A 26,739-nucleotide genomic window follows, 5' to 3' on the forward strand; every position below is an offset into this window, starting at 1 on the left:
TTAATGCATCAGAATACTCCAAAAGGAACCTAATTGGTATACAGTCTGGACCAGAAGACTTGCTTTTATTAAGTGATTTAAGTTGCTTCACTATTCCGAGGATGTTTACTTCTATGTTACTCATGTTGGCAGCTATTCTCAATTCGAATTCTGGAATATTTACTCCATCTTCTGTTGTGAAGGCATTTCGGAAGGCTGTGTTTAGTAACTCTGCTTTGGCAACACTGTCTTTGATAGTATCTCCATTGCTATCACGCAGAGAAGGCATTGATTGTTTCTTGCCGCTAACCATGGAGGTAAAAATTATTCTACCTCCATGGCCAGTAACATACTTCACATGTGACCGGGATCTCTTTGGATTTTCTGCCAGGTTTCGAGACAAAGTTTCATTGTGGAAACTGTTATAAGCATCTCACACTGAAGTCCACACTAAATTTTGAGCTTCTGTAAAAGATCGCCAATCTTGAGGATTTTGTGTCTGTTTAAATTTGGCATGTTTGTTTCATTGTTCCTGCAACAGTGTTCTAACCCGTTTTGTGTACCAAGGAGGATCAGTTCCATCATTTGTTAATTTATTTGGTATAAATCTCTCAATTGCTGCCAATAATATTTCTTTGAATTCAAACCAAATCTGGTCCACACTTATATTATTAATTTTGAATGAGTGGAGATTGTCTCTCAGGAAGGCGTTAAGTGAATTTTTATCTGCTTTTTTTGATTAGGTATATTTTTTGCTTATTTTTGGAGTGTTTGGGGATTACAATATTCAATCTCGCTATGACAACCCTGTGTTTACTAATCCCTGTATCGGTTTTGATGCTCGTTATTAACTCAGGATTATTTGTTGCTAAGAGGTCAAGTGTGTTTTCACAACCGTTTACAATTCGTGTGGCCTCATGAACTAACTGTTCAAAATAATTTTCAGAGAATGCATTTAGCACAATTTCGGATGATATTTTATGCGTACCTCTGGAATTAAACATGTATTTTCGCCAACATATCGAGGGTAAATTAAAGTCACCACCAACTATTATCATATGAGTTGGGTACATGTTTGAAATTGATCTCAAGTTTTCTTTGTACCTTTCAACAACTGTATCACCTGAATTGGGAGGTCGGTAAAAGGATCCTATTATTATTTTATTCCAGTTGCCAACAATGACCTCTGTCCATACTAACTCACAGGAAGTATCCACTTCAATTTCGGTACAAGTTAAACTACTTCTAACAGCAACAAACATGCCACTGCCAACTGTGTTTAGCCTATCCTTTTCTTTTGGAACACCATTAGGTTCTCTGCCAACATTTTGGCTGAGCTTATATCTAGCTTTAGCCAGCTTTCAGTGCCTATAACAGTTTGAGCGTCAGTGCTTTCTGTTAGCACTTGGAGCTCTGGTACTTTCCCAACACAACAACAATTTACAACTGTTATATCAATGGTTCCTGTATCTATGTTCTTCCTGTGTTCAGCCTGCACCCTTTGTGACTGAAGCCCTTCTTGTGTTTTCCTGAGACCCTCTAACCTAAAAAACTGCCCAGTCCATGCCACACAGCCCCTTCTACCCATTTAGCCGCCTCCTGCTTGTAGTGGACACCTGACCTATTTAGCGGAACCCAAAACCCAACCACTGTTTGGTGGAAGTCGAGGAATCTGCAGCCTATACATTCACATAACTGTCTGAGCCCCTATTTCAGACCCTCCACTCGGCTCTGTACCAGAGGTCCACAATCGGTCCTGTCGCCTATGTTGCAAATGATCAGCTCTGCTTTCATCTTGCAAGCAAGACTCTCAGCCTTTACCAATTCTGTTAGCTGCTCGAAACCAGAGAGAATCTCTTCTGATCCAAAGTGACACACATCATTGGTACCGACATAAGCAACCACCTGCAGTTGGCTGCACCCTGTGCTCTTCATGGCTTCTGGGAGGACCCTTTCCACATCTGGAATGACTCCACCTGGTATGCACACAGAGTGCACTTTAGTTTTCTTACTCTTCTTGTCAGCAAAGTCCCTAAGGGGCACCATAACACGCCTAATGTGGGCGCTCCGAACTGTGATTCCAGAAGGCCAAAGTGCATAGTGGAAATTGGGAATCGTACTCAGCTATAAACAGTGGTGGGAGATCAACAATAGCTCACAGTCTAGTTGGAGTCCAGGTAGTGAGTATCCATAATAGCAAAACTCGTAGCACCTGAGGAAGGTGGCTGGGTCAGTCAAAATATTGTGCAGAAAATGGAAACAACAGCTCAACTAAACACCCAGAAGGTCACTATCAACTAACAAAACTGAGAAAACCTGACAAATCGGACAATGATGTGATTGCAAAGATAGATTGTGTAGGGTGAGTTTAATTATGCACACTGATACTGTGTGAACTGTACAGCATAACAGCATCTGTCAGCAGCTTTTCAAACTATTTTGTAACTTTCATACAATTTCTGTATAAAATTCTTACAGCTCTCACAATAAAGAAACCTTTTGTTTCATTCATCTACTGATCTTACTTTGAGGTATTTAATTTTGAAAGCAGAGTCTCCTTCGCTAGAGATCCTGTAAGTACTGCCCAGTTTCATTCTCAGACAACTGCAAAGATAAATGATGTAGATGTTAATGTCAGTGGTGTTGAGAAACAGCTGGCACTGCTAAAACTTGAAATCTACCCCTCCCTTACATCATTTGCTGATTGTCACTGACTTCATTATTAACTCTTTTAATAAACCTCAAGAGGGGCAAGATTTACAATAAACTTTCACTTATCTTCTTTTCTTGTAGTTGGCTCCAGTTCTTCATGTCTAGGGGCTGATTCTTGAAGCTGAAATTTTTGACATTGTAGGTTCTCATGGTTCCAGTTTTTCTATATCACACTGTCTTTACAATTTCCACTTCAAAACCAAAAATTATGTTGTTATTGCCAAAAATAAAAACAAGTCTGATCACATCAGAGGCATGCCCACTACTAAAATCCATTCTACGGTACTAACAATATTCCAAAGAGTTTACAAATTTCTTTGACAAATGAACCTCCACCAATTTATATCATTATTTTATACATGAATCCAGAAATAAACATAATAAATATCATCAGATTGCACAATTAATAATAGGAATTTTAAGTGTGCCAGATTTTTATTGCTTCAAATATTAAAAAAAAAAAAATTATTTTAACTGTAAATACTCAGATAGTACATATCGATTGTAACAATGAAAAATAGAGTAATTTCTTTTTATGGATTATAGCCTAAAATATACCATATAATATACAAAATCATATGAAATCCTTTTAGTTAAACAGCTGAGATAATGTTAACCTATACAAGATTTGAAAATTTTTTGGTATCGATTACTTCTTTTGAATATAGGTAATATGAGAGGAGGGTGTCCCTTTACAATAGCACCCTTACAAAATTTGAAAACTATGTGTTTACAATATTTTGTGACAGACTAGCAGGTTTGGCAAACAGCGTACAAAATGATGCCAAAAGATAGAATACAGATGTATAGAAGTATCTGATATATAAGATACTACAGAAAATGAAGAAAAATATCTACTATACAAGTCATAATCTATACATATATCAGGACATGGCTTTCAGATCTGTGGAACATACTGTCCCAAGACAATACAAAGTCAAAAGTACAACATTACAGTACTAAACTATAGAAATAAATACAAAGACAATGTAAATTACTAGAATTACAAATTGCAATTTTACATCCATAATATCATTCCTTCAAAATTGTCAAAAGCGAAGAGAAAACAATTCAGACCCTAAGTGTACGACGAGTAGGCTGACAAGAAAAACTCACGACGACAACTACAGGCCAGAAGAATATACTCAGCACAATATAAAGCACAAAAACAATGAGCCACATAAGGATATGTTGAGTTGTGAAAGAACACAATAATGAAAAAATATTAGGGCCTAAGCTTACGATGTGGGAAACAACCCATGAATCCAAATCAAAATGGGTAAAAACCAGCAAAAAACACAACAAAAAACACAACAAAATGAATAAAGTTCATAATTATATCAGTAAGTTCAATCATATGTAAAGAGTAATTATAAGAAGCATCTAACCTCAATCAATAGTTGTACACTCTCCTTGAGAACTCACACAGACACAATCATGATGACTAGGGTACCCAAAACAGAGTTAAGCATAAGTTTGCCCACAACTCAAGTTCCAGTCAGATACAATATTGCAGTACTCAGGATCATAATTAGCTTTGAATGAAGACATAATTGAGTAGCTTGAGGACCAAAATCAGTCTATAAAAGCAGACATGTATACATCTTGTTATATTGACTACTCTAGTAAATGCCTTCCACACTATTTACATATTGTCCATACATACTAACCTACATACATAAAGGCCTAGAATATTCATTTACAATTGAATACTGCATGAAGTAAATTAATATTGTATAAACCTCAAGAACCTGTTTTACTTCCGGAAACTACAAAGGAAGCCATTGCATTGGAAGATAGGAGACGAGGTACTAGCAGAATTAAAGCCGTGAGGATGGTTTGTGAGTCATATGTGGTTACTTGGTTGGTGGAGCACTTGCCCGCTCCAGACAAAGGTTCCAAGTTTGAGTCCCAGTGTGGCAAACAGTTTTAATATGCCAGTAACTTTCAATTTTGATAAATTTTTGTCTAAGGCAATTCAGCCTCCCAAAAGCACTGATTTAAATTCCCTAGATTAGTTTGGATGGAGCTTAGTTGAAAGGGTCACCAACATATATCAACATTCCAATATGACATCATTAAGGACCACCACTGAGATAGCATTTGCCAATACAAACTTACATACATTACCGTTGCGCAGGTGCACAATTCAGACTGACACGGAACGCCATTATTACAGCTGAAAGTGAGTACTTTAAATGACTATTCAGTAATGGCAACCCATGTACCAGATTACTAGATTTTCGTAGTATTTATTATTTTGCAAGAACTATTACATTTACAAGCACATTTGTCTGGTTTATGATGGGGCGCCCTATAAATTAGTAACCTGAAATATTTCTAGATTACATCGTTACAACAGTAAAAATGGTGGAATTTTGTAACATACGCTCTTTTGGTTTAGAATTGTTGAGAATGATCTTCAACACAAATCCTAAACATTGGCGTAAGACAGATGGAGGATATGAGTTATAGCTGCCATTCAGTCAAGTAAGGACAATGAATGAGCCAATTTTAGTGAAAATCATGCCCTTTTTTCTGAAAGCAAACACTGTCAACAGGGAGATTGGTATACTGACCATGTACCTCTCAAATACTGCTGTAGGGTAAAGCCTTAAGTGCAGTATGGATGGTATGGCAACCAGCATCACAGTTTTCTATCGGGTGCTAAAAATAACCATCTGAAGTTAAATTTGTAATTTAGATATGGCCCTTGACTTCAGTCTATTCTGTAACAGCACAAGAGTACATTCACAATATGTGGCGAAACACAGGGCTATTATAAATGATTCACTTGTTTTTGAAGTTCTACAGTTTCCAAAGTATTACACATACAAATACAACTGATGCATGAAAACAGTCATAAAATCACCAAGTTTGCATTGTGCCCACCGCTTGGTGTTAACGAGTGCAGTGCCTTGACAAAATGATGACAAAGCAAGAAAATAGTTTTTGTAGGAATATGCGAGATATCTGTTGTAACAGTAGTGTGTGCATTCAGAAGGAAATATGGAAAAGAGCCACCTTGTAAATAGAGCACTGTTTGTTGGTACTGACAGTTTGGAGATGCGGGTTCTCCGTGTAAATATAAAAGTACGGGTTGACCAAGTGTGCCATATGCAACCATGGAGAGGGTGAGGGGACAGTTTCATATGCGTTAAAATAAATCAACAGTCTGCACAAGCTATGAACTTGGACTAAAGCAGAAAATTGTACGGAAGATTGTGACAGTAGTTACCTTTAAACCATACCGTCTGCAGCTCATAAAAAGAATGAAATCTGGAAGATTATGGGCAGCCCTTCAGTTCTACACTACAATACAAGAAGCACTTGAGGATTAACATTTCGCCTCCAAGCTGAGACTCAATGATGAAGCAACCTACCATTTATGTGGAAATGGTTAATTCCCACAATGTGGTAGTGTGGGACACTGAAAATCCCCATGAAATTGTGGAGCATGAATGAGGTTCCCTGGAGGGTAATGTTTTCTGTGCAAAGGTGACTCTGTATGGGCCATTTTTCTTTTGAGAGAACACTGTCACGTATGTCTTACCTCGATGTGTTGCAGTTGTGGTTGTTCCCACAACTAATTGATAATTTCAAGACTTCCATCTTCCAACAAGATGGGTCACTCCCTAATTTGAGCATCGATATTTCTCGCTATATACACAACAATCTTCCATATCGCTGGATTGGGTGTAGTGGAGAAGACAGTGTGGCTCTGTTCCGTTGCCCCCCCCCCCCCCCCAGATCTCATGACCCAATGCCTTAAGACTTTTCTCTTTGGCGGTACATTAAGGACTGTGTGTACCATTGCCAAGAAAACTGGAACAGCTCAGAGAGCTCATTAATGTAATGGCCATCGAAAGCCTATTGCTACGTAAGATATGGAATGAACTTTACTACCACCTGAATGTGTGTTGCATGACCAAAAGGAGAATCATAGAACATTTGTAGAGAGCAGAATGCAAACTCAGTAGATGATCAATCATATTTGTGCACGTAATACTTTGGAAAATATAGTTCTGAAAATGAAAAATCATTATAGTAGCCTTGTACATGTCAGTCATACTTTCTCAGATGATTTATGAATTTCTTCTTTGCTACAACTTGTTTGAACTGCTTAACCAAAGATTGATGGTTATATGCCCTCCTAAGATCCCCAAGTATCAGAAACACCAACTATGGAAGAAGTGTTGCACTCCAAGGTCTCAAATGACTTTATGGTAATAAAGGAGAATTGAAGACATACAGAAAATGAAATGAGCGGATTGGCAATCCTGTTTCTAGGCAAAAAAGCAATTTGTGCCAAATGGGCCCAAGTGTTGCAACCCTCTAGTTTGGATACATGCACTGATTTGGAAGAGTGTCATAAAGCTGTTGTATCCTCTCCTGAGGTAAGCTGGTCCACAGCTGTTGTAACTGGTCCTTAATATATTGGAAATGGAATGGAGTTGACATCTGAGCTGGTTCCGTTTTTTCTATCAGGCGCAGATCTGGTGACCTTGCTGGACACACAAGTACCTCCATATCACGCAGACAGGTTGTGGAGACACATGCCATGTACGGATGAGCATGACCTGTTAAAAAAACAATGTAATGCTGTAATATGAGAGGTAACACTTGGGGATGCAGGATGTCTGTGACATACTGCTGTGCAGTCTGAATTTCGTCAATTACTACCAGCTGTGACCTGAAGTCTTAGGTGATGTTATCCCACACCATGACACCAGTAGCAACACTGCAGTGCCTCTCCAAAACATTGGAAGACTTTGATCTCCCCTCAGGTTGCCACCATACTTGACAATTCTCATCTAGGCTAATGCAGAACTGTGGTTCATCACAAAACACTATGCAATGCTGTTCATCAGGAGTCCACGTTTCCCTGTCATGGTGCCACTTCAGAGCCAGCCATTTGTGTTGTGATGGCAATGGTAGCCCATGCAGGGGACAATAATTCCATGACAGGCTGCAGCTAGTTTCTGTCCAGTGATGCAGGATTACACAATGTTGCAGGGAATCCATTGTTTGTTCTCAGATGGCAAGCAAAGATGTGAAATGGTTATATGTTTGGTGCACAATACAGCGATTCTCCCTCACAGTGATTTGACGATGAGCATGCCTGCCCTCATATTCCCATGCAGCCCAACATTGGTTCACTATCTGAATGCTCCACAAACCGGAAATTGCACAATTCAACCAGCAGGACAAATGGAGAACCACAATGTCATTCCTTTCAAACTCTTCTCATTTGTTGATAAAACTGCCTCACACAGCGATCACTCAACAACTGATGATGATCATACCCCTTATACACTTTACCAGGCCTGGTCACAACATTGTTACACACTCCGCTGGCTGTTCTACCTTTCACAAATAATTGCAAATGTAATCATTTTCTGTATGTGTACAAAGATACACTGACATATGACCATGTCTTCTGGGTGCTTCGCATGTTTTCGTCAGGCAGTGTAATTTGCCATACAGCTCACTTAGTTGTTAAGGAATGTGTATATGTCAAAGATGTAGACTGTGAAAAAATGTATGTACTGTTGATATGAAACATTTTATTTAGATATTTGTTTAGATTTGCTGCTAACTGAAGTTTAAACATTAAATCCCTAGAGGCATTGACTTTTTTAAAGAAGGACTAGAGCCACTACATACATCAATTTTAGAACAAAATATCATAAAAGACTACAATCTAGTATCCACACACTTGGTTAATAACAAAGAATTAAATGTCTTACACAGAGAACAATAGGTAGTCCAATGCTTGCATAATTAGGTACAAGTTTAGACCTTGCAAATAATTCAGTCAACTGGTTCAAAACAGCTGTTTTTGTAGCAAAATTGTGGAAGTTTTTTATATGGTTTTTGGGGTGCTGCATCCAAATTTCACGTTTACTGCCATGAAAAACGCAAAACAACCTCAAATTCTTCATACTTTTTCAGGTTTTTGCTTATATCTCAAATGCTATGGGCTTTTTGAAGAAGACCACACGATACAAAATTAAAGTAGACAAAATTTCCTACAAAACACTCTGGCAAGGTTCTATTTCCTCACAAAGTGTATCAGTACTAAAGCACACTGAAAAGCAGTGAATTTTTGGACCCTTTGGAAAAGTCAGAACTGCCCATCTCAGCCTCCAACTCTTAAAATACACGTGCTGTCAACGAAAAACTGTACACCACATGAAAGTAAATTAAATTTCCTACCGGATACATCTGCTAACATTCAAATTTCTCTAAGGGGAGTGGGAACAAAGCGAAAAATTATGATACATGCTTTCTGCGCCCTACAGTTGCATGACCCGTCCCTCCTGTCTAGCTCATTGGTGCTACACTTTCGGTGCATTACACTTAAAAGAGGTTGTTTTTAAGGAATTTATGGTAAAGCATGTTTGATGAAAACCTTTACGACGTATTAGGTATGTGACCCTGAATAGAATTATAATAAGAAATCGGTGCGAAGTAATGTACAGTCTTAGACATAAAAACTTGCAGCCAGCCAGGTGCCACAGAGACTATGTTCGAGTCGTTCACTTAGAGTGGTCAACAAAACTGATGGCCCCTGACAACACTAAGTTCGGCCATCTGCACAATCTGGCAACACTGTAAGATGCGGAAGTGTCAGGAGGAGTGGTGTCTACTTCCAAGATGTTGTCGTGTTGTGTGAGCCCATGGTCTAGTGGTGATCATCATGCATTCTAAACTTACAGTCGCATGGTTCGCGTCCAACCATATCTCCTTTTCTTTTTTCACCACATTTCAGCCCTCGTCTAAAGTTGAGAGTCTGATTTAACATCAAAGATAATTTGCTTCACATTCTACCCACCAGAAATAACAAATACTTCCAGAAGCAATTCCCTAGGACAGCTCATGGCTGCGTCGTAATCAGCCTCGCGCTGCAGTGGCTACCGGCCACTGGTCAGACAGCACCTGCCACCTGAAGTTGGATGCTGCCCAGATGAACGCTGCACAATGCTGTCAGTGTATGTTTCAACTATCATTCTTGAATTTGTAGTTTCAGTAATCATCTTGCAGTTAAGCATTGGATTTTGCATACTTGAAAGTCATGAACTGCAGTTAAGCATTGTAAAATTGAGTTGCAAGTGGAAAAATGTGTAACATCTGCAACACAGTATTTACTTTTGGTATAATAGATGGGTGAATGCAGAGTAGGCAGCTTGAAAGATTTGAACTGTGTGTGCAGCGAGTGCTTTTGGGAAAAATACACCAGAAAAAGATATTCTTGTTTCTACAAAGGTCGTTCTGGTATGAATGGTTTCCCACATTAAGGAAGCCTCGACTACTGATATAAGTTGTGGATTACCATCTAAGCATCATGCGACATTTGCGTCCAACAGGCCAGGTTCAGAAGTCTGGTGTATGAGTACTGCAGGCTCTAATTTGGAATAACAAATATCATTGGAGTGCCTATTATTGCAGTTTTGCCTGAACATCATCAGGTCATTCATTAAGCATTCCTATGCAATACTGTTACTGATGATGAGTTATGATGCCTTTATTGTTAACTTCCTAAGAAGAAATGAAAGGCTGAGCCCTACCAAAAGACGTAAACTTGAGCAAAGAGTAGTGTGGTAATATTTTCCATCTGATAGATCCAAAAGTGTATTTTGCGCTAAGAATTCTTCCCAAAGGGCGTGTACATCACAGCTGGAATTTGTTGCCAATAACTGAGACACGTTTCGGTTGCAGTGTAACAAAATCAACCGACAAAACTACATCACTTGTGCTATTGCATGATAATGCACTCTGTTGATTTGAGAAACAAAACAATCCAGGAGATTGATAGGAAAGTTATGTCTCAGGCATTTGTATTGATAGGGAAGTCATCTCTCAGGCATTTGTCACTCTGAACGTGTACTTGTAAAATTGTACCTTTTTGCTCTTGATCGATCAACCATCAAGGCAATTCATTTCTACCCGAAAATGCTCTTCAAACTACACTGGTTTAATTACATTGTTAGAACAGTTGGTTTCTACAGGTGTAGAATTTGTAAACTACTTTAGCACGGTCAGATTGTTTTAGATATTGTGAAAGAATATACTGTTGCCGATTGATTTCCCTTTGGCATTACTGGAGGATGTTCCTTTGGCTAAAAGAATGCGTATGTTCCTCGAACATGACGGGGCTCGTGTACATTCTAGTCATCAGGTGACACATCATCAAACCTAACAAATCAAGGAAGATTGATCACTAGATATGGGCACCTTATCCCTTATGGATTTTTGCCTGCGGGGATGGTTGAAAGGCAAAGTCTACAAAGAAAAAGTAAACTCAAGAGCTGATTTAATTGTTCGGATTATGAATAGTGCAGCCCTCATAAAAGAACGCAAAGACAACCTCAGAAGAGGTACACGTGGTGTTATCAAGAGAAGTCAAAAGTCCATCGAAGTTGGCAGGGGGAATTTTTGAAAATCAACTTTGAACATCCTCATTTACCTTTGCTTTCAGTTTGTTAGGTTTACATACTAACAGCTGTACCACCATACTCAATAAAAAGTTGACACATTTATATGGAATTTTTTATGCAATTTGGGTATACTACCACTTGCTAAAATATCTACTATTCCTCCTGAAACACCCTGCATATGCATATATGTGTGGTGTCTGGCATTTCAGACATGTCTGAAAGAAAAGACTCCCTCCACACACATGCACACGCAGTTCTATCTTAAGTGGTATTTGGAAAATGTTTGGCAACTCTGTGACAGTGACGGACTGTAGCTGCATTAACCTACTCATTTCACTAGATATAGTCGTAATTTTCTGAGCAATTCATGTTTGGAAAATTTACATTTGTGAGATGGTTACTTTATGTGTTAATTATAGTGTCTCTCATCATTCACTTTGTGCAAAACCTGCTTCTTTCTGCCAGCAATGAGTGAATGCTCACATTCTTGATACCTCACTGGAGTGCTATTGCAACTGTAGCCAAAGATTCAAATCCTGCTGAAAAAGTATATTTCAAGTCAGATGATTTTGCTTCTCCTCTATTGTCTCTGAAAAGAGATCACAACAAAATTAAGTATAGGAATCCTACGAACCCTTGAGTTCATACTGCGGTGCTGTGCATATGAAAAAAGTAGTTTTTGACAATTATCAGATGACAGATGGAGTTTGTCAGATTCCACTAATTATGACTGTGTTATTAATTGTTGGTTCACAGGCACTTTTCTGCTGCTTATTGTAACTATTTTTTGAATGTTGGAGCTGGAAGAATAGAAACATCAGATTTTTGCCATATGGAATATTCGAATTCACCTTAAGTGCTCATGTCTCAAGCAACGGCAGAACATCCATCAGAAAAGCTGACAACGAGAAGCCAAATCATGCCTGTCTTCTGGTAGGTGTGCCAATGACAGTGATCTTAATAACAATATTGTACAGCAAAGGTACGTTGCCAACTCAACCACTAGAGAAGTTCCAAAATTGTGAATTACATCTGATGAATACGCTTTCAAAGTTTTGGTCCAATTAAAACACAAATAATTGTCACAGTTACTAAGTTACGGCGTTTTGTTTGCACTCAGTGCATCAATGTATTATGAGTAAATACGCTCTAGCCCCTAAACCTAGTCACAGAAATGCGAATAAGACTCACTGACATATAATGGATATTCCGGCTCTTGCCACTCACAACTTTTGAGACAAAGTCACCTCCGAGGTCACTCACAGAAAACATCAGCTGGTATCCTTCCCGGTAGTATAACTGAAACTTAAAAACAATGGAAAATATGTTTGGCAACTCTGTGACCGACGAGTTACTTCCTTGATGGCACAGAACTATCCTTCTTAATTCACTTGATATTATCGTGTGATTTAAATTGAATAATTTGAGTGATTTTCTCTTGAGATGTGATATAAGGATATCAGTTAATGCTTTTGAGTCCGTGAAAGTCTTCCCACATGGGAAATACAACTAGTCTCCTCTCTTACATTGCGATTTGTCTGTCATAGCAGCTACTGGGCCAATAAGTAAGAAATATATGCCACACCTCTTCGCTAGCTCTGAGGTAAAGTGCTTGCCTACCAGGTGCAATATGGTTTCATTTGCCTTTTGAGACTCGCTGAATGCCAGATTTTTACGTCTTTTGGAGCAGACCTTCAAGCAGGCAGATAGAAACTCAATAAGGGAATCTTAAGACAACGCCCAAGCAAAATTCGTCTTGCTACTTTCAGTACCCCTAAGTGTCAGAGCGAAAACCTTATGGTACTGCAAAATTCATAATGACACTTTTGTTTTCTGCCAACATATATATATATATATATATATATTTTTTTTTTTTGTGAGTACATAATTTTATCTATGAACTGCCACATTTTCATAATACTTGAGTATGATACAGGACATGAAGTGAACACAGACCCTTTTGAAATCAAAAGTCAGTAATATCCTACTAATTCGTGTTAAAATAGGCTTAATCATCTTACAGTCACTTAATGCTTTCTTAAGATAGACTGTCATCATAACGTTTCTGTAGTAACTTAAATTTAATTTGTATTAGTACTGTGAATATTTTAATTGTATTTTCCATTAGTTTATTGAACACGACAGTAATCATAAAAGGGAAATCAACTGGCAACAATACATTTTTTCACAGTATCTAAAACAATCTGACAGTGCTAAAGAGCATTTCCATGTAGAAATGAATTTCCTTGACAGAAAGGTAAAATTTTGTGAGCACACGATCAGAGTGACAACCGCCTGAGAGATGACTTCCCTATCAATACAAATGCTCAAGATATAACTTCTCTATCAATCTCCTGGATTGTTTTCTTTCTCAAATCAACAGAGTGTGTTATCATGCAGTAGCATGCTTGATATAGTTTTGTTGGTCAATTTTCTTACATTGCAACTGAAAGGTGCCTCAGTTATTGGCAACAAATTCCAGCTGTGACGGACACACCCTTGGGGAAGCATTCATAGTGCAAAACACACTTTGTAGCTTTCAGATGGGAAATACTATGTTCACACGACTCTTTGCTCAAGTTTGAGGCTTTTGGTAGCACTCAGCCTTTCATTTCTTCTTAGGAAGTTAACAATGAAGGCATCGTAACTCATCAGCAGTAACAGTACTGCACTGAAATTCTCAATGAGCGACCTGATGATGTTCAAAAAGATTTTGGGCTTGCTGCCAGCTGTTCTAAACTTCATTGCACGATATTTCAGCTGGACAACTGCCAGCCATCTTCAGGTCAGCTGAACGAGGAACGTTCTCCGCTCCAGCTTATATAGCGCGCTGATAGTACTGCCGCGCGCGCGCGATGCCGCCACGGCTGGTGGAACTGCAGTACTCAGCTGATATCGGTATTGTCGCTGGCCGCAGCTATCGAAGTCTTCTGGCGTCTTCGTCTCGAGCAAATTTCGGAGACGACGAGATTCTATGTGTTATTCAATTCGTAACCACTGTCATGGTTCATTAGATTTCCCGCAATGTGTATTTCAACGGATTCTTTGATAATGGAGTCCCAAAAACTTGTTGCTGTGGCCAAAGTTTCGTCGTACCCCATTGAATGTCCGTTAGAAATACAACGTTCCGCAACTGCAGATTTACTGGGTTGCAGTAGGCGAGTGCAACGTTCATGTTCCGCACAACGCTCTTCCACTGTCGTGCTGTCTGTCCTATATAGGCCATTCCACATTGACACGGTGTTTTGTTAATTCCCGCAATCCGCAGGAACAAATCATCCTTCACCGATCCCAGCAAATCCGAAATCTTAGAAGGTGGACGAAAAAACCACTTTCACATGAAAATTATTAAGAATCCTTGCCATCTTGAAGGAGATATTTCCAACGAAGGGAAGAAAAGCTAGGGACTTGGCTGGTGCGTTCCCCTCTTTACCCACTTCCCGGTTCCTGGCACTAGTTGAGAAGGCCCTGTTAATTTGCCGGGCTGACTACTCATTGCCTCTGAACACCGTCCTCAAATGTGCAAGTTCCTTAAGCAAATTCTCTGCACCCGACACCTCATGTGCCCTGTGCAGAAGGGTTTGAAGTAAACTCATGGTCTGGGATGGGTGATGCCAACTTGAAGAATGCAAATACAAATCAGTGTGCAACTTGAAGAATGCAAATACAAATCAGTGTGCAACTTGAAGAATGCAAATACAAATCAGTGTGAGTGGGCTTACGATAGACAGAATGGAAGGAGTTAAGATGATGAAAAAGCTCCATTAACTTTTCTTCCCTGTGGGCCCACACAATGAAAGTGTAATCGACATATCTCTAAAAAAACAGTCGCTTTTCAAACCGCTGATTCAAGTGCTCTCTCCTCAAATCCTCCATAAAAAGGTTAGCCACCAAAGGAGACAGAGGGCTGCCAATGGCAACATCGTCAGACTGTTCAAAATATTCCTGGTTAAACGTAAAATAAGTTGAGGAAAGAGCATGTCGAAACAGAGCCGTAATTTCCGATTTAAACTGCTGACCAATTAGAATCAAGGAATCCACAAGAGGTACTTTTGTCACTGGGCGGTGTGGCCTTTCTGTCTCCGTGACTGCAATGCATGCGCAGCAGTACTATCACTGCTTTATATAAGCTGAAGCAGAGAACGTCTTTGTCAGTCCTCGTTCGGCTTACCTGAAGATGGCTGGCAGTTGTCCAGTCGAAATATCGTACAATGAAGTTTACGACAACCAGCTGCAAGCCCGAAATCTTTTTGAACAATTGATTCGCCGGGAAAATTTCTAATTTTACAACCTGATGATATTCAGGCAAAACTGCAATAATAGTCACTCCATCGATTTTTGTTGTTTCGAATTAGAGCATGCAGTACTCCTACACCAGACTTCTGAACCTTGCCTGTTGAATGCAAATGCCCCGTGATCTTAATTGGTAATCCATCACTTATATCAGTAGTTGAGACTTCCTTAACATGGAAAATCATTCAAGCCAGAACGATCTTTGTCGAAACAAGAATATCTTTTTCTGGCGTAATTTTCGCAAAAGCACTCACTCCACACACAGTTCAAATCTTTCGAGCTGCCTACTCTGCATTCACCCCTCTATTATACCCAAAGTAAATACTGTGCTGCTGATGTTACACCTTTTTCCACTCGCAAACCCAATTTTACAATGTTTAATTGCAGTTCATGATTTTCAAGTATGGAAAATCCAATGCTTAGCTGCAAGATGAAAACTAAAACTTCAAATTTGAAACTGACAATTGATACATACACTGACAGCATCGCGCCGCGTTCACCTGTGTGGCACCTGATTTCAGGCGGCAGGTGGCATCTGGTCGGTGGCCAGTAACCGCTGCAGCGTAAGGAAATGCTCAAGCATAAGCCGTTCTGATCACGACGCAGCCACGAGCTGTCCTGCGTAATTGTTTCTGGAAGTATTTGTTATTACTGGTAGGTAAAATGTGAAGCTAATTATCTTTGATGTCAATCAGACTTACAACTATAGACAAGTGCCGAAATATGGTACAAAAATAAATTTAAAAAAAGGAGATATGGTTGGAAACGAATGTGACTGTAAGTTTAGAATGCACGACGATTACGATTAGACCACGGGCTCACACAACACGACAATATCTCGGAAGTAGACAATACTTCCTCCTGACACTTCTGCATCTTACAGTGTTGCCAGATTGTGCAAAATCAAATGGTTCAAATGGCTCTGAGCACTATGGGACTTAACTTCTCAGGTCATCAGTCCCCTAGAACTTAGAACTACTTAAACCTAACTAACCTAAGGACATCACACACATCCATGCCCGAGGCAGGATTCGAACCTGCGACCGTAGCGGTCACGCGGTTCCAAACTGAAACGCTTAGAACCGCACGGCCACACCGGCCGGCCAGATTGTACAGATTGTACAGATGGCTAGACTTAGCATTGTCAGGGGAGGTCGGTTTCATTGGCCACCTTAAATGAACGACTCAGACTTAGTCTCTGTGGTGGTTGGCTGGCGGTCAGTTTTTATGTCTAAGACTGTACATGTGTCATGAAATGGGTGAATGTTGAGCCCGTGACTAGGTCATCACTCCAAGTAGGTTCTCCATATGAAAAAAAGGCATTTAGTGATATTATATGAATACGAAAGACAGATAAATAGTGTCGTGAACTGTCAATTTATGAAGAAATACCTGTAATGATGTCATGTTCCTTGGTCACTGAAAGATCCATGCGAAGGACCCTGTGAATGCTTATCTGTGCCCACACTGACCTTGGCAATCTGTCTTGCATTTGTAAGATATAATGCTAAGGAAGCCTTTTGGGAGCTGGAGTACTTGGAGCCACTCCATTCTTTGTAGCTTTCACCACCACTGCTCTTGACCCAATCTGCTGCTGCACCTGATGAACACTGACAAACTGTGTTGTTAAGTTGCAGCTTTGGTGGGAAGTATGGAAGATGTGTGTTATGAGGCCTCGTAGGGTGATGTCACATACTGCTTTTCCTCAGCTAGATGAGTGTTGTGTTTGGATGGTTGCCTCGTAATGGGGACTCATAAATTTTCCACCAGCAGCTGTTATTTCTTTTGGATTAGGAGAAGGATAAGTGTCTGATTTGAGTTCTGGATTTTTTGTGAGGATCTTGAGAAATTTAATCTTGGCTTAACTGAATAAAGTCGAAGTAGATTTGCAACAACACACTGCATGGAGGATGAGCATGTGGTTAGCAACACCGTCCTCCACTGCACTTCCAAATGGAAGACGAAATGAAGAGATGGAGAGGGAGGGGGAGGGGAGGGAACAGAGAGGGGAGGGCAGAGAGTGGTGAGGGGCATGGTGAGGCGAGAGGTGGCGGGGCATGGTGAGGGAAGAGGGGCATGGTGAGGGGGAGGGGCATGGTGAGGGGGAGTGGAAGGGAGATAGGGGAAGGAGGTAGGGAAGATAGGGGAGGGGAGAAGGGAGGGGAGGGAGGGGAGGGGAGAAGGGAGGGGAGAGAGGGGGAGGGGGACAGAGGGGAGAAGGGAGGGGAGAGAGGGGGGAAGGGAGGGGAGAGGAGAAGGGAGGGGAGAGAGGGGGAGGGGGAAGAGAGGGGGAGAAGGGAGGGGAGAGGGGGAAAGGAGGGGGAGAAGGAAGGGGAGAGGGGGGAACGGAGGGAAGAAGGGAGGGGAGAGGAGGAGAAGGGAGGGGAGAGGGGGAAGAGAGGACGAGAAGGGAGGGGAGAGGGGGAAGAGAGGACGAGAAGGGAGAGGAGAGGGGGAAGAGGGGACGAGAAGGGAGGGGAGAAGGGGAAGGGAGGGGGAGAGGGGTAAGGGAGGGGGAGAGGGGGAAGGGAAGGGGGAAGGGAGGGGGAGAGGGGAGGAGGGGGGAAGGGAGGGGGGAGAGGGGAGGAGGGGGGAGAGGGGGAGGGAGGGGAGAGGGGGAGGGAGGGTAGATGGAGGGGAGAAGGGTAGGGAGAGGAGGCAGAAGAGAGGGGGAGGGGAGAGGTTGAGGGGGAGGGGAGAGGGAGAGGCGGGGTGAGGGGAGAGGGGGACAGGAGAGAGAGGGGGACGGGAGAGGGAGGGGGACGGGAGAGGGGGACGGGAGAGAGAGGGGGACGGGAGAGAGAGGGGGGATGGGAGAGAGAAGGGGATGGGAGAGAGTGATGGGAAGAGAGGGGGACGGGAGAGAGAGGGTGATGGGAAGAGAGGGGGGAGGGTAGAGAGGTGAGGGGAGAGAGGGGGAGGTTAGAGAGGTGAGGGGAGAGAGGGGGAGGTTAGAGAGGTGAGGGGAGAGAGGGGGAGGTTAGAGAGGTGAGGGGAGAGAGGGGGTGGGTAGAGGGGGGAGGGGGATGGGAGAGGTGGGAAGGGAGAGAGAGGGGTCAGGGGAGAGAAGGGGGTCAGGGGAGAGGAGAGAGGGGGAGGACAGAGAGAGGGGAGGACAGAGAGAGGGGTGGGGAGAGAGAAGGGATGGGAGAGAGAGGGGAGGGCAGAGGTGTAGGGGAAAGAGGGGGAGGGGAGAGGGGGCTGTGAGAAGAGAGGGAAAGGGAGAGGGGGAGGTGGGAAGGGAGGGGGAGGGGAGAGGGGGAGGGGGGAGAGAGGTTAGAGGGGTTTGGGGAGAGAGGGTAGAGGGGTTTGGGGAGAGAGGGTAGAAGGGTTTGGGGAGAGAGGGTAGAGGGGGAGGGGAGAGAGTGTAGAGGAGGGAGAGTGTAAAGAGGGAGGGGAGAGAGTGTAGAGGGATAGGGGAGAGAGTGCAGAGGGTTTAGGGGAGAGAGTGTAGAGGGGGAGGGAAGAGAGGGTAGAGGGGGAGGGAAGAGAGGGTAGAGGGGGAGGGAAGAGAGGGTAGAGGGGGAGGGAAGAGAGGGGTGATGGGAGAGAGGGGTGTTGGGAGAGGGGGAGGGTATGGGTGAGGGGATGTGGACAGGAGAGGGTGTGGGGGTAGGGTATGGGAGGGGAGGGTAGAGATTGTGTGGGTAGGGGTGGGGCGGGTAGTGAGTGAGGGGGTAGGGGAGGGGGGCAAAAGGAGTGGGACGAGGGGAGAAGGGGGGACACTGACTTTGGAGATCCATCATTATGGGCAGAAGATCAACATCTTCCCCGACAATTGTCACACTCTTCTGTGCCCTATCCAAGTATTCTACCATCTGCACTATCAGTGTGTCTCCATCATCAGCTGCTTGCTTGGAGGTGATTCACCTTCACTGGATTTTGTAATTAGCAAGATGATTACTCTATCTTTGTTTATTGTCGGTACAAAATTTCTTTGTGAAACTGTTGCTAAATTTCATCTCCATATACTGCTTTTTGGTCGACCTCTTCAAACGCTCCATGGACTTTCTAGTCTTCTGTCCCATAGAGTACCCATCAAACAATTGTTGCATTTTGATAGTACTTACTTCATACATAACATATATTTGAGTTACAAATTTGTTGGAGGTATGCCAACTCTGCCATATTGTTTTGTGCAACAAAAAGCATCCATCAATCGCACATACTGCACTAATTGCAGGTGAAGTTGACAAAAATTGACTTGGCTCCCATTAACACACTGAAAGCCCCTGCTCCTGAAAGGCCTGTTCAGCTTATATCTCGCAAGTGCCAGACAGACAGGCAAGGCTGGTGTGGGTGTAAGTGAGCAGAGCTGTTCTGCACGAAACTGTGCCAGCAATGTGAATAGTCTTCTTGAGCACCAACAAGAAATTTGATGTACGAGACAAAGACAAACTGGATGAGCAATTCACAGTACCACTGCTGAGGTAACTGGAGGAATTAGCTCGTGTATTATTTTGCGCCATTATGCACCTTTACTAATCAATCTCTCTATCATATTAATGGTAATTCAAGTACAGTTTTTTCAGTTGAACAACTAACACTTCATTGCGGACGTTCCACAGTTGCTGACACTTTGCCTGGAACTTCCATTGCCCAAGGTCCTTCACCTGGACCTTCTAGTGCCCAAGAAACACTGCCAGGCAAAGGAAGGTGAGTAAAGAAACCGCACACTTACAGATACACCTTATTTCTTCATACATTGGCAGTTCACTGCACAACTTATCATCTTGTGTATCCATATTCTACTGCTAAATTCCATCTTTCTTTTCCAGATGGAGAACCAACTTGAAGTGATGACCTATCCTGGGCTCAACATTCACTCATTTCATGATGCAGGTACACAGGGGCTGGGACAAGGGGGGAGGGGGGGGGGCGCTTATGGGGGGCTATAGCCCCCTCATGTAGTATCGTATTACACTGGATGAAATGGCTTCAGAAATCAGCGAATATATTACTCCAACATATTCAATCATTTTTTTTTATAATTATGTACCAATATAGGTTGCAACGTATTCCAAACACATTTTAACAAAAGAATAAGAGTGGCAAATAGTTTACTACCTAAACCAATAAATATCATTCAACTTAAAATAGGTGTCTATTAATACACATTTTTTACCCTGAACTCCAAAACGGTTACCAAAAACTACTTTAACCAACATCAAATTTTACCGATTTGTGAGTAGAGGACCCCAACTCTCCATTTGTTAAGCCATATTACATTCCCCCAACTCCCCCCCCCCCCCTCCCCCCCCCCCCCCCCCCTCGACCGACTTCTAGACTCGCCCCTGTATGTACATTACTACATACAAATTTCATATTCATCTTTCTATTCAGTGTCATGAATCTAATATGTTCAACATATACGTTAATGTTTTCATCAAACAAGCTTTGCCATAAATACATTCAAAACAATCTCCTAAGCATAACCTACAGATTATATATATATATTTACAAATGTCTGCTTGTGTCTGGCTTTCCTGATGAAGCAACCGTTGGTTGCGAAAGCTTGAATTTTGTGTGTATGTTTGTGTGTCTATCAACCCGCCAGCGCTTTCGTTTGGTAAGTCACATCATCTTGGTTTATATACCGAGTTGTGACTGCATGTGGGCATTTCTGACATTTTCGCAGAAGGGCTAAAAACTTGCTGCATCTTCAGTGTGGCCTAGCACTGCTACCACAAAAATCAAACCTGACCAGTGAATTTTGTGGGAAATTTTGTTTAAATTTGTATAGAGTGATCATCTTTGAAAAACACAAAGTATTCAAGATACATGCAAAAACTGATAAATACAGAAAACTGACATTGTATTTGTATTTTTCTTTATGAAGCCGATCTCCTATGAGGCAGAGAACATGAAATTTGGATTCAGCACCCAGAAAAATGCACAGAACTTTAGAGAAAAAACTTCTGCCATTTTGGTACAGAAAACTACCATTTGATTGGGCTAATGTGCAATTGGGATGGTGAATTGGTTTAATTACAACCCAGAATATGCCACTGACAGGCAATAAAAAGCTACAAAGATTTTCCTCAAATTGAGGTACTCGTAGTAAACCCTTGACACGGGACTATGATGAGCCCAGTGGCTGCATGAAAGATGAGAACCATGTCATCTACTGACTGGCTTGGGGAGACTGAAGACTGATTTCTTGTGCAAGTCTCAAGTTGCAGCAATTTCATGGAACTGCAAGAACGTACCCACGACACTTGCTTTGGAAACAAGAACAACACTTGGCATTTATTTACTTCCGGCTGTCAGGAAGCACCCTCGCTCCAACAACCAGAAAGAAGGCTTAATTAAGTTGTCAGACACTGAATGTGCAATTGACTTATCAAAGCCAACTAAATACAAAGACCACACTAAACACATTGATACTAGACAACATTGTCTCAGGAAAAATTTATTACGCTGAAATAAAAGTGATGCAAATTTCAACAAACATTACGCACCAAGATAAGAAGACAAAGCCCCTGCCACGAACTGGTCATCAACTTGCCCAATAATTTGGGTTACAAGAATTGGTGTTGTTATGTACACTTGATAGGACTTCTGTACTTTTATATTGTGTAATAGGTATTGTTACATTTATTCTGTATGAAAATACCCTTTTTTAATAACAAACTGAAAATGTTTCTTACTACAGGGGTGAAATACGTTAAGTGTTGTTGTGGTCTTCAGTCCAAAGACTGGTTTGGTGCAGCTCTCCATGCTACCAGTAAAGCTGCATGACCTCGGGAAAAATTACAGCTGTAGTTTCCCCTTGCTTTCAGCCGTTTGCAGTACCAGCACAGCAAGGCCATTTTGGTTAGTGTTACAAGGCCAGATCAGTCAATCATCCAGACTGTTGCCCCTACAACTACTGAAAAGGCTGCTGCCCCTCTTCAGAAACCACACATTTGTCTGGCCTCTGAACAGATACCCCTCCATTGTGGTTGCACCTATGGTACGGTTATCTGTATCGCTGAGGCATGCAAGCCTCCCCACCAACGGCAAGGTCCATGGTTAACGGGGGGGGGGATACCTTAACTAATGAAAAATAATTTGTGTGTGTCTTTCTTCACTAAAGCACTTTGGGTGTGCTTCCGTAAAAGCCTCTTCCACAATGCTTTTCTCATCAACAGTTCACGTTCATATATTTGGTGCCAGTTTGCAAGGAAGGGAAGATTATGTTTCAGCAGTGAATTGAACACGAGGTTATTAGAGATGGTGCATAAACTGTTTAGTGAAGAATACTCTGTGTCCTTTTTCCAAGGAGGAATCTTGATTGCAATAAAATCATAATGTCCTATGGGAAAAAATTTTCTTCATTTGACAGAAGCACTATAATAATTTTAATTCAAGATCTTAAACAGGCTTCTTTCCAATATTGTAACTGTTATCAAAGATTGTATTTTACTGGAATTCGGGGTAGACTGTGAGATACTAAAACCATTAGAGAACTATTATAATCCACAGCTGCTGCTCATGTCATGGAGATCTCTTGTAGCTGGATCTGAGACACACATGTAGCTCGAAGGCTTCCTGGGTGTTACAGCTTCTGAACAGCTGTTGTAAAGCACTGAATCTTAGTAATGTAATACACTGTCTCCAATCTACCCACTCTTACTATCTGTGATGATGAATGACAACCCACTATCCACATAATTTCTTGCGAGACAGTTGACTCTGGCTACAGAGATTTTCCTCAAATAGAGGTACTCCTAGTAAACCCTTGACACTGTAATGTCATGGGCCCAGCAGCTGCATGAGCTGGCAACAACCAAATTCACTAACATCACACCTTTCATCCATACTGCATTTCATTCTGCTGCTAGCAGCCATTAAAAGATCCAACATAATCCCACTCATACTGAGTTATTCAATTTACCATGGTGACAGGATCCAATTCTCGATTCTTTCACAGAGTACATCTGTTGCTCAAGTGTAGTCATTCACGTCATCTCCAGAAACTACAAGGTTTTCACACAACAACAGACAGATCAAAATTTGACAAATACTACTTTTCTAGTTTGCTAAATCTTGCACTTAATAATAATCTAAACTGAAACACCAAAGAAAGAAATGCAGATTTTGGCCAATTAATGAAATCAACGACAAATCTCTTTGTGGTACTATGTATTTATTCTGTATAATAGTATGTTACAGATTTGTAAAAAAAGTACTACAGCATTAACGTTACAACTACTGTACAAAGAAGTATTTCATTATATAAAATGTGTTTCAAGTCTCCTGCACAAAAGCCAACAAATTACAAAGTATAAACCAATTAAACAGCTTTGATCACAAAACTGTCCTCCCGTTACGTACTTTTTACTTAAAAACAACACTATACAGAAGTCGGGGTATCTGCAATGACAAAATGCACACACCTTTAACAGTGCATTTCAGAGTCAAATCCGTGTGTAATACACTCTGGCACACTATGAAGTTGAAAAAGAGGGCTTTATAAACCTGTTTCTGGTCCAGAAAGACAGACCTGTTAGTACATGAATATTTCACTGTTACTAATAGGTACTGATCCACAACCACTTCCAGAATATAATACAATCACCATCTGAGTCTTTGAAAGATGCATTATCCTGAACTAATGTCTGTATACAACAAAGGTACATGATAAATAACTGTCATGATTCCCCAACCTCCGAGTAACATCATGTAAATACCTTTGCTCAAAACTACTAATGTGCTCTTTGTACTTGTTAGAGTGTAAAAAAAATAAAATAAATGAGGAGATCTGCTCCAGGACAGACATTCAACTATTTCATCACATAGTTTTCTCAATATTCTTGGAATCATTTGTGGGAACAGAGTAGGGTCCTGTATAATATCTGAACACCAGGCTGGATCCACGTTTAAGCTGTTTAGCTCTACTCAGATGAGACCAGCAACAAATCCACGATGTGTACAATGGCATGTGTGGTGGCCTCCCAGCTGCTAACCTAAAATTGAAAAAGGCTGTCTTTAACTGCAAAAAATTAACACACACACACACACACACACACACACACACACACACCTTTATTTTTTGGCAATAATGCACAGCAGGTACAAGTTTACAAAACACAGCAGATACTTGTTGAGAACTGGTAATTGCATGCGAGTTACGTAAAAAACTCAAAATACTGCTCTATTTGACACATCTATTTTGATAAAATACAAAAAGGAACAACTTCTGTGCGTGATAAATACTGGTATTAAAATTTACTATTGAAGAATAGGTGGTACATAAAAACTACATTTGGAATTAACTGAATGTTTTGCCTCTTTTCTTTGGTGCTGTAAACCTACAACTGAAATATGGAATTATATTGTATAATAAAGTTTTGGGAAAATTATAATGGGAAATAGGAAATCTACTATTTTTCACAAAAAACCAAAAGAAGTTTCATCTATTTTAAGGAAAGTCATATACATCAGGTACTTGGAAATTTATCTCTCTTAATCTCTCTCTGTAGGTACTTAACACTCTCAGTGCCAAGCCTGTACATTTGCACAGGCCGTGTGCCCTTCCATTAATGCCAAACCTATAGGTTTCACGGCCAGCATATTCTGTTGATTAAAGAGCACTGTGCATTGTTTTTGCACCTCTGATTACTGATATACATTGTTTATATTGTTAGTTATCAGTTGCATGGATAGATTGCATGAACAAGTACCTTGTTTTCATAGTATTTTGTTCATTATGAGTTACCATCTTCACCCGTGGACTGAGCACATCACTGGTATTCTGTGTAAGAGAAATGGCATGCTGTGATTTATCTGATGATGAAACTGCTGATCTGCTGAATTATGGAAACACTATCGATGTCCTAGATGGTGAAGGTTATGATTTGGTTGATATGGGTGTCTTCAAAGGTACGTTTTTTGGTAAAATTCTATAAAAACATATATTAACAGTGCTAAGCAAAATCAGACAAATAGCGTGTATAACTTTACAGAACTTGTAGTTTTTATGTCTTCTCCCTTTTTTTAGCTGAAGCTTCAGTTGAAATCAGTTCATCAGAAGGCTACAGTAGTTATAATGATATTATGTAAAGTACCACTGTTCCTTCCACAACAGAAATTGGTGAATGGAGTGAATGTGACACTGCTCCAGTTATAAATGTGAACACAACTCAAGAGACTAATTCATGTGGACACTGTTCTCTCGAGTTTAGCACTTGATTGTGTTAGTACATTCATAACTGACAATGACATAATTTGCAAACAAATCTGTATACATCACAAACAATTCAAAGAAAGCATAGCAAAAATGAACTGAACCTCAGTCAGTGTACTCAGTTCCTGGAAGTTAGTTTCTCTAGCTGAAATTAAGACACTTCTTGGGCATCATGTTTCAGTCACATAGGCCAAAATTATCAGATCACTGAAGCACTATTAACATGGTCCATTGAAATTTTTGTCCGCAAATAATGAGTCACTTCAATTTCAAGCGGATACTATCAAGTCTGCATATTGTTGATAACTGACCAAAACAAATTAGGAGTGGCAGTTTTCATCCACTTTTCAAAGTGCTTCCTTACTACAGTAATTTGAAAGAGCGATGCATCCAAGCTTTGGTCCTTCTGAAAAACTGACCATTTCGTGACTGTGTCAGTTTTTGTACTTACATGCAGAATAAACTACATAAGTAAGGACTGAAATTACAAAGAATTGCTGAAGCTAACTGTCCCCACATGTAAACTTAAAAAGTTTATACCGGAAAACACACCACTGACAATTCATTGTCAACAGTTGTTATGAAGCTGCTGCCTAGCAGAAATTGTTTAAATAAAGGACACTGTTTATTTAAATAGATGTTATCCTAGCCCAGAACTCACTGAGCAGTTATTTCACAAAGGTACTGGCACTGGGACTGTAAATAAAGACAGAAAGTCTATACCTAAGGTTTTCGTTACAGCTAAATTGAAAAAGCCTGTGTGGCGTTGCTGGTCCCTCATTGGGGTGCCTTCCCAGGTGGCAGATAGAGGAACATTATCCAGATATGGAGGGTACCAGGTAATAAAATACATGGTATGGACCAAAATCAGCAGGCATGAGGGCCAATGGGTTAGAAGAAAGGAGAGGAGTTCCCAACTACTAACTGCTGCCTTGCAATCAGGAAAGGGATTTATAATGGCTTAGAATGCTCCCCTGTAAATGGAGCCAGCTATCTGGTGAGCTGTAAGGGGCAACCTCCCCAAATGGCTGGGTGTAAGATTAACAGTCTTCCCCAGTAAAAATCGATTGTTTCACATGCTAACAAAGGAATAAGTTGGACAGTTAGTTTGATGACAACCCCAGAAAACAAAGGATAAGATAT

General features: G+C 41.0%; 1 protein-coding gene and 1 long non-coding RNA gene across 2 annotated transcripts in view; one reads left to right on the forward strand and one right to left on the reverse strand.

Moving 5' to 3' along the window:
- Positions 1-250: 250 nt before the first annotated feature.
- Positions 251-20,290, forward strand: LOC126470061 (uncharacterized). The gene is made up of 4 exons (XR_007586113.1): positions 251-296; positions 11,889-12,065; positions 19,994-20,081; positions 20,204-20,290. It is a non-coding gene; the product is annotated as an uncharacterized LOC126470061 (long non-coding RNA).
- Positions 20,291-23,537: 3,247 nt separating this feature from the next.
- The window catches only part of LOC126470051 (mitochondrial carrier homolog 2-like), a 47,364-nt gene continuing 44,162 nt past the window's right edge, over positions 23,538-26,739 (reverse strand). The window contains exon 7 of the mRNA XM_050097558.1: positions 23,538-24,376. Coding sequence (XP_049953515.1) covers positions 24,202-24,376 — 175 coding nt within the window. The 3' untranslated portion in view covers positions 23,538-24,201. The remainder of the gene's footprint in view (positions 24,377-26,739) is intronic.

Source organism: Schistocerca serialis, chromosome 1 (assembly GCF_023864345.2).
Source record: "Schistocerca serialis cubense isolate TAMUIC-IGC-003099 chromosome 1, iqSchSeri2.2, whole genome shotgun sequence".
Taxonomy (NCBI): domain Eukaryota; kingdom Metazoa; phylum Arthropoda; class Insecta; order Orthoptera; family Acrididae; genus Schistocerca; species Schistocerca serialis.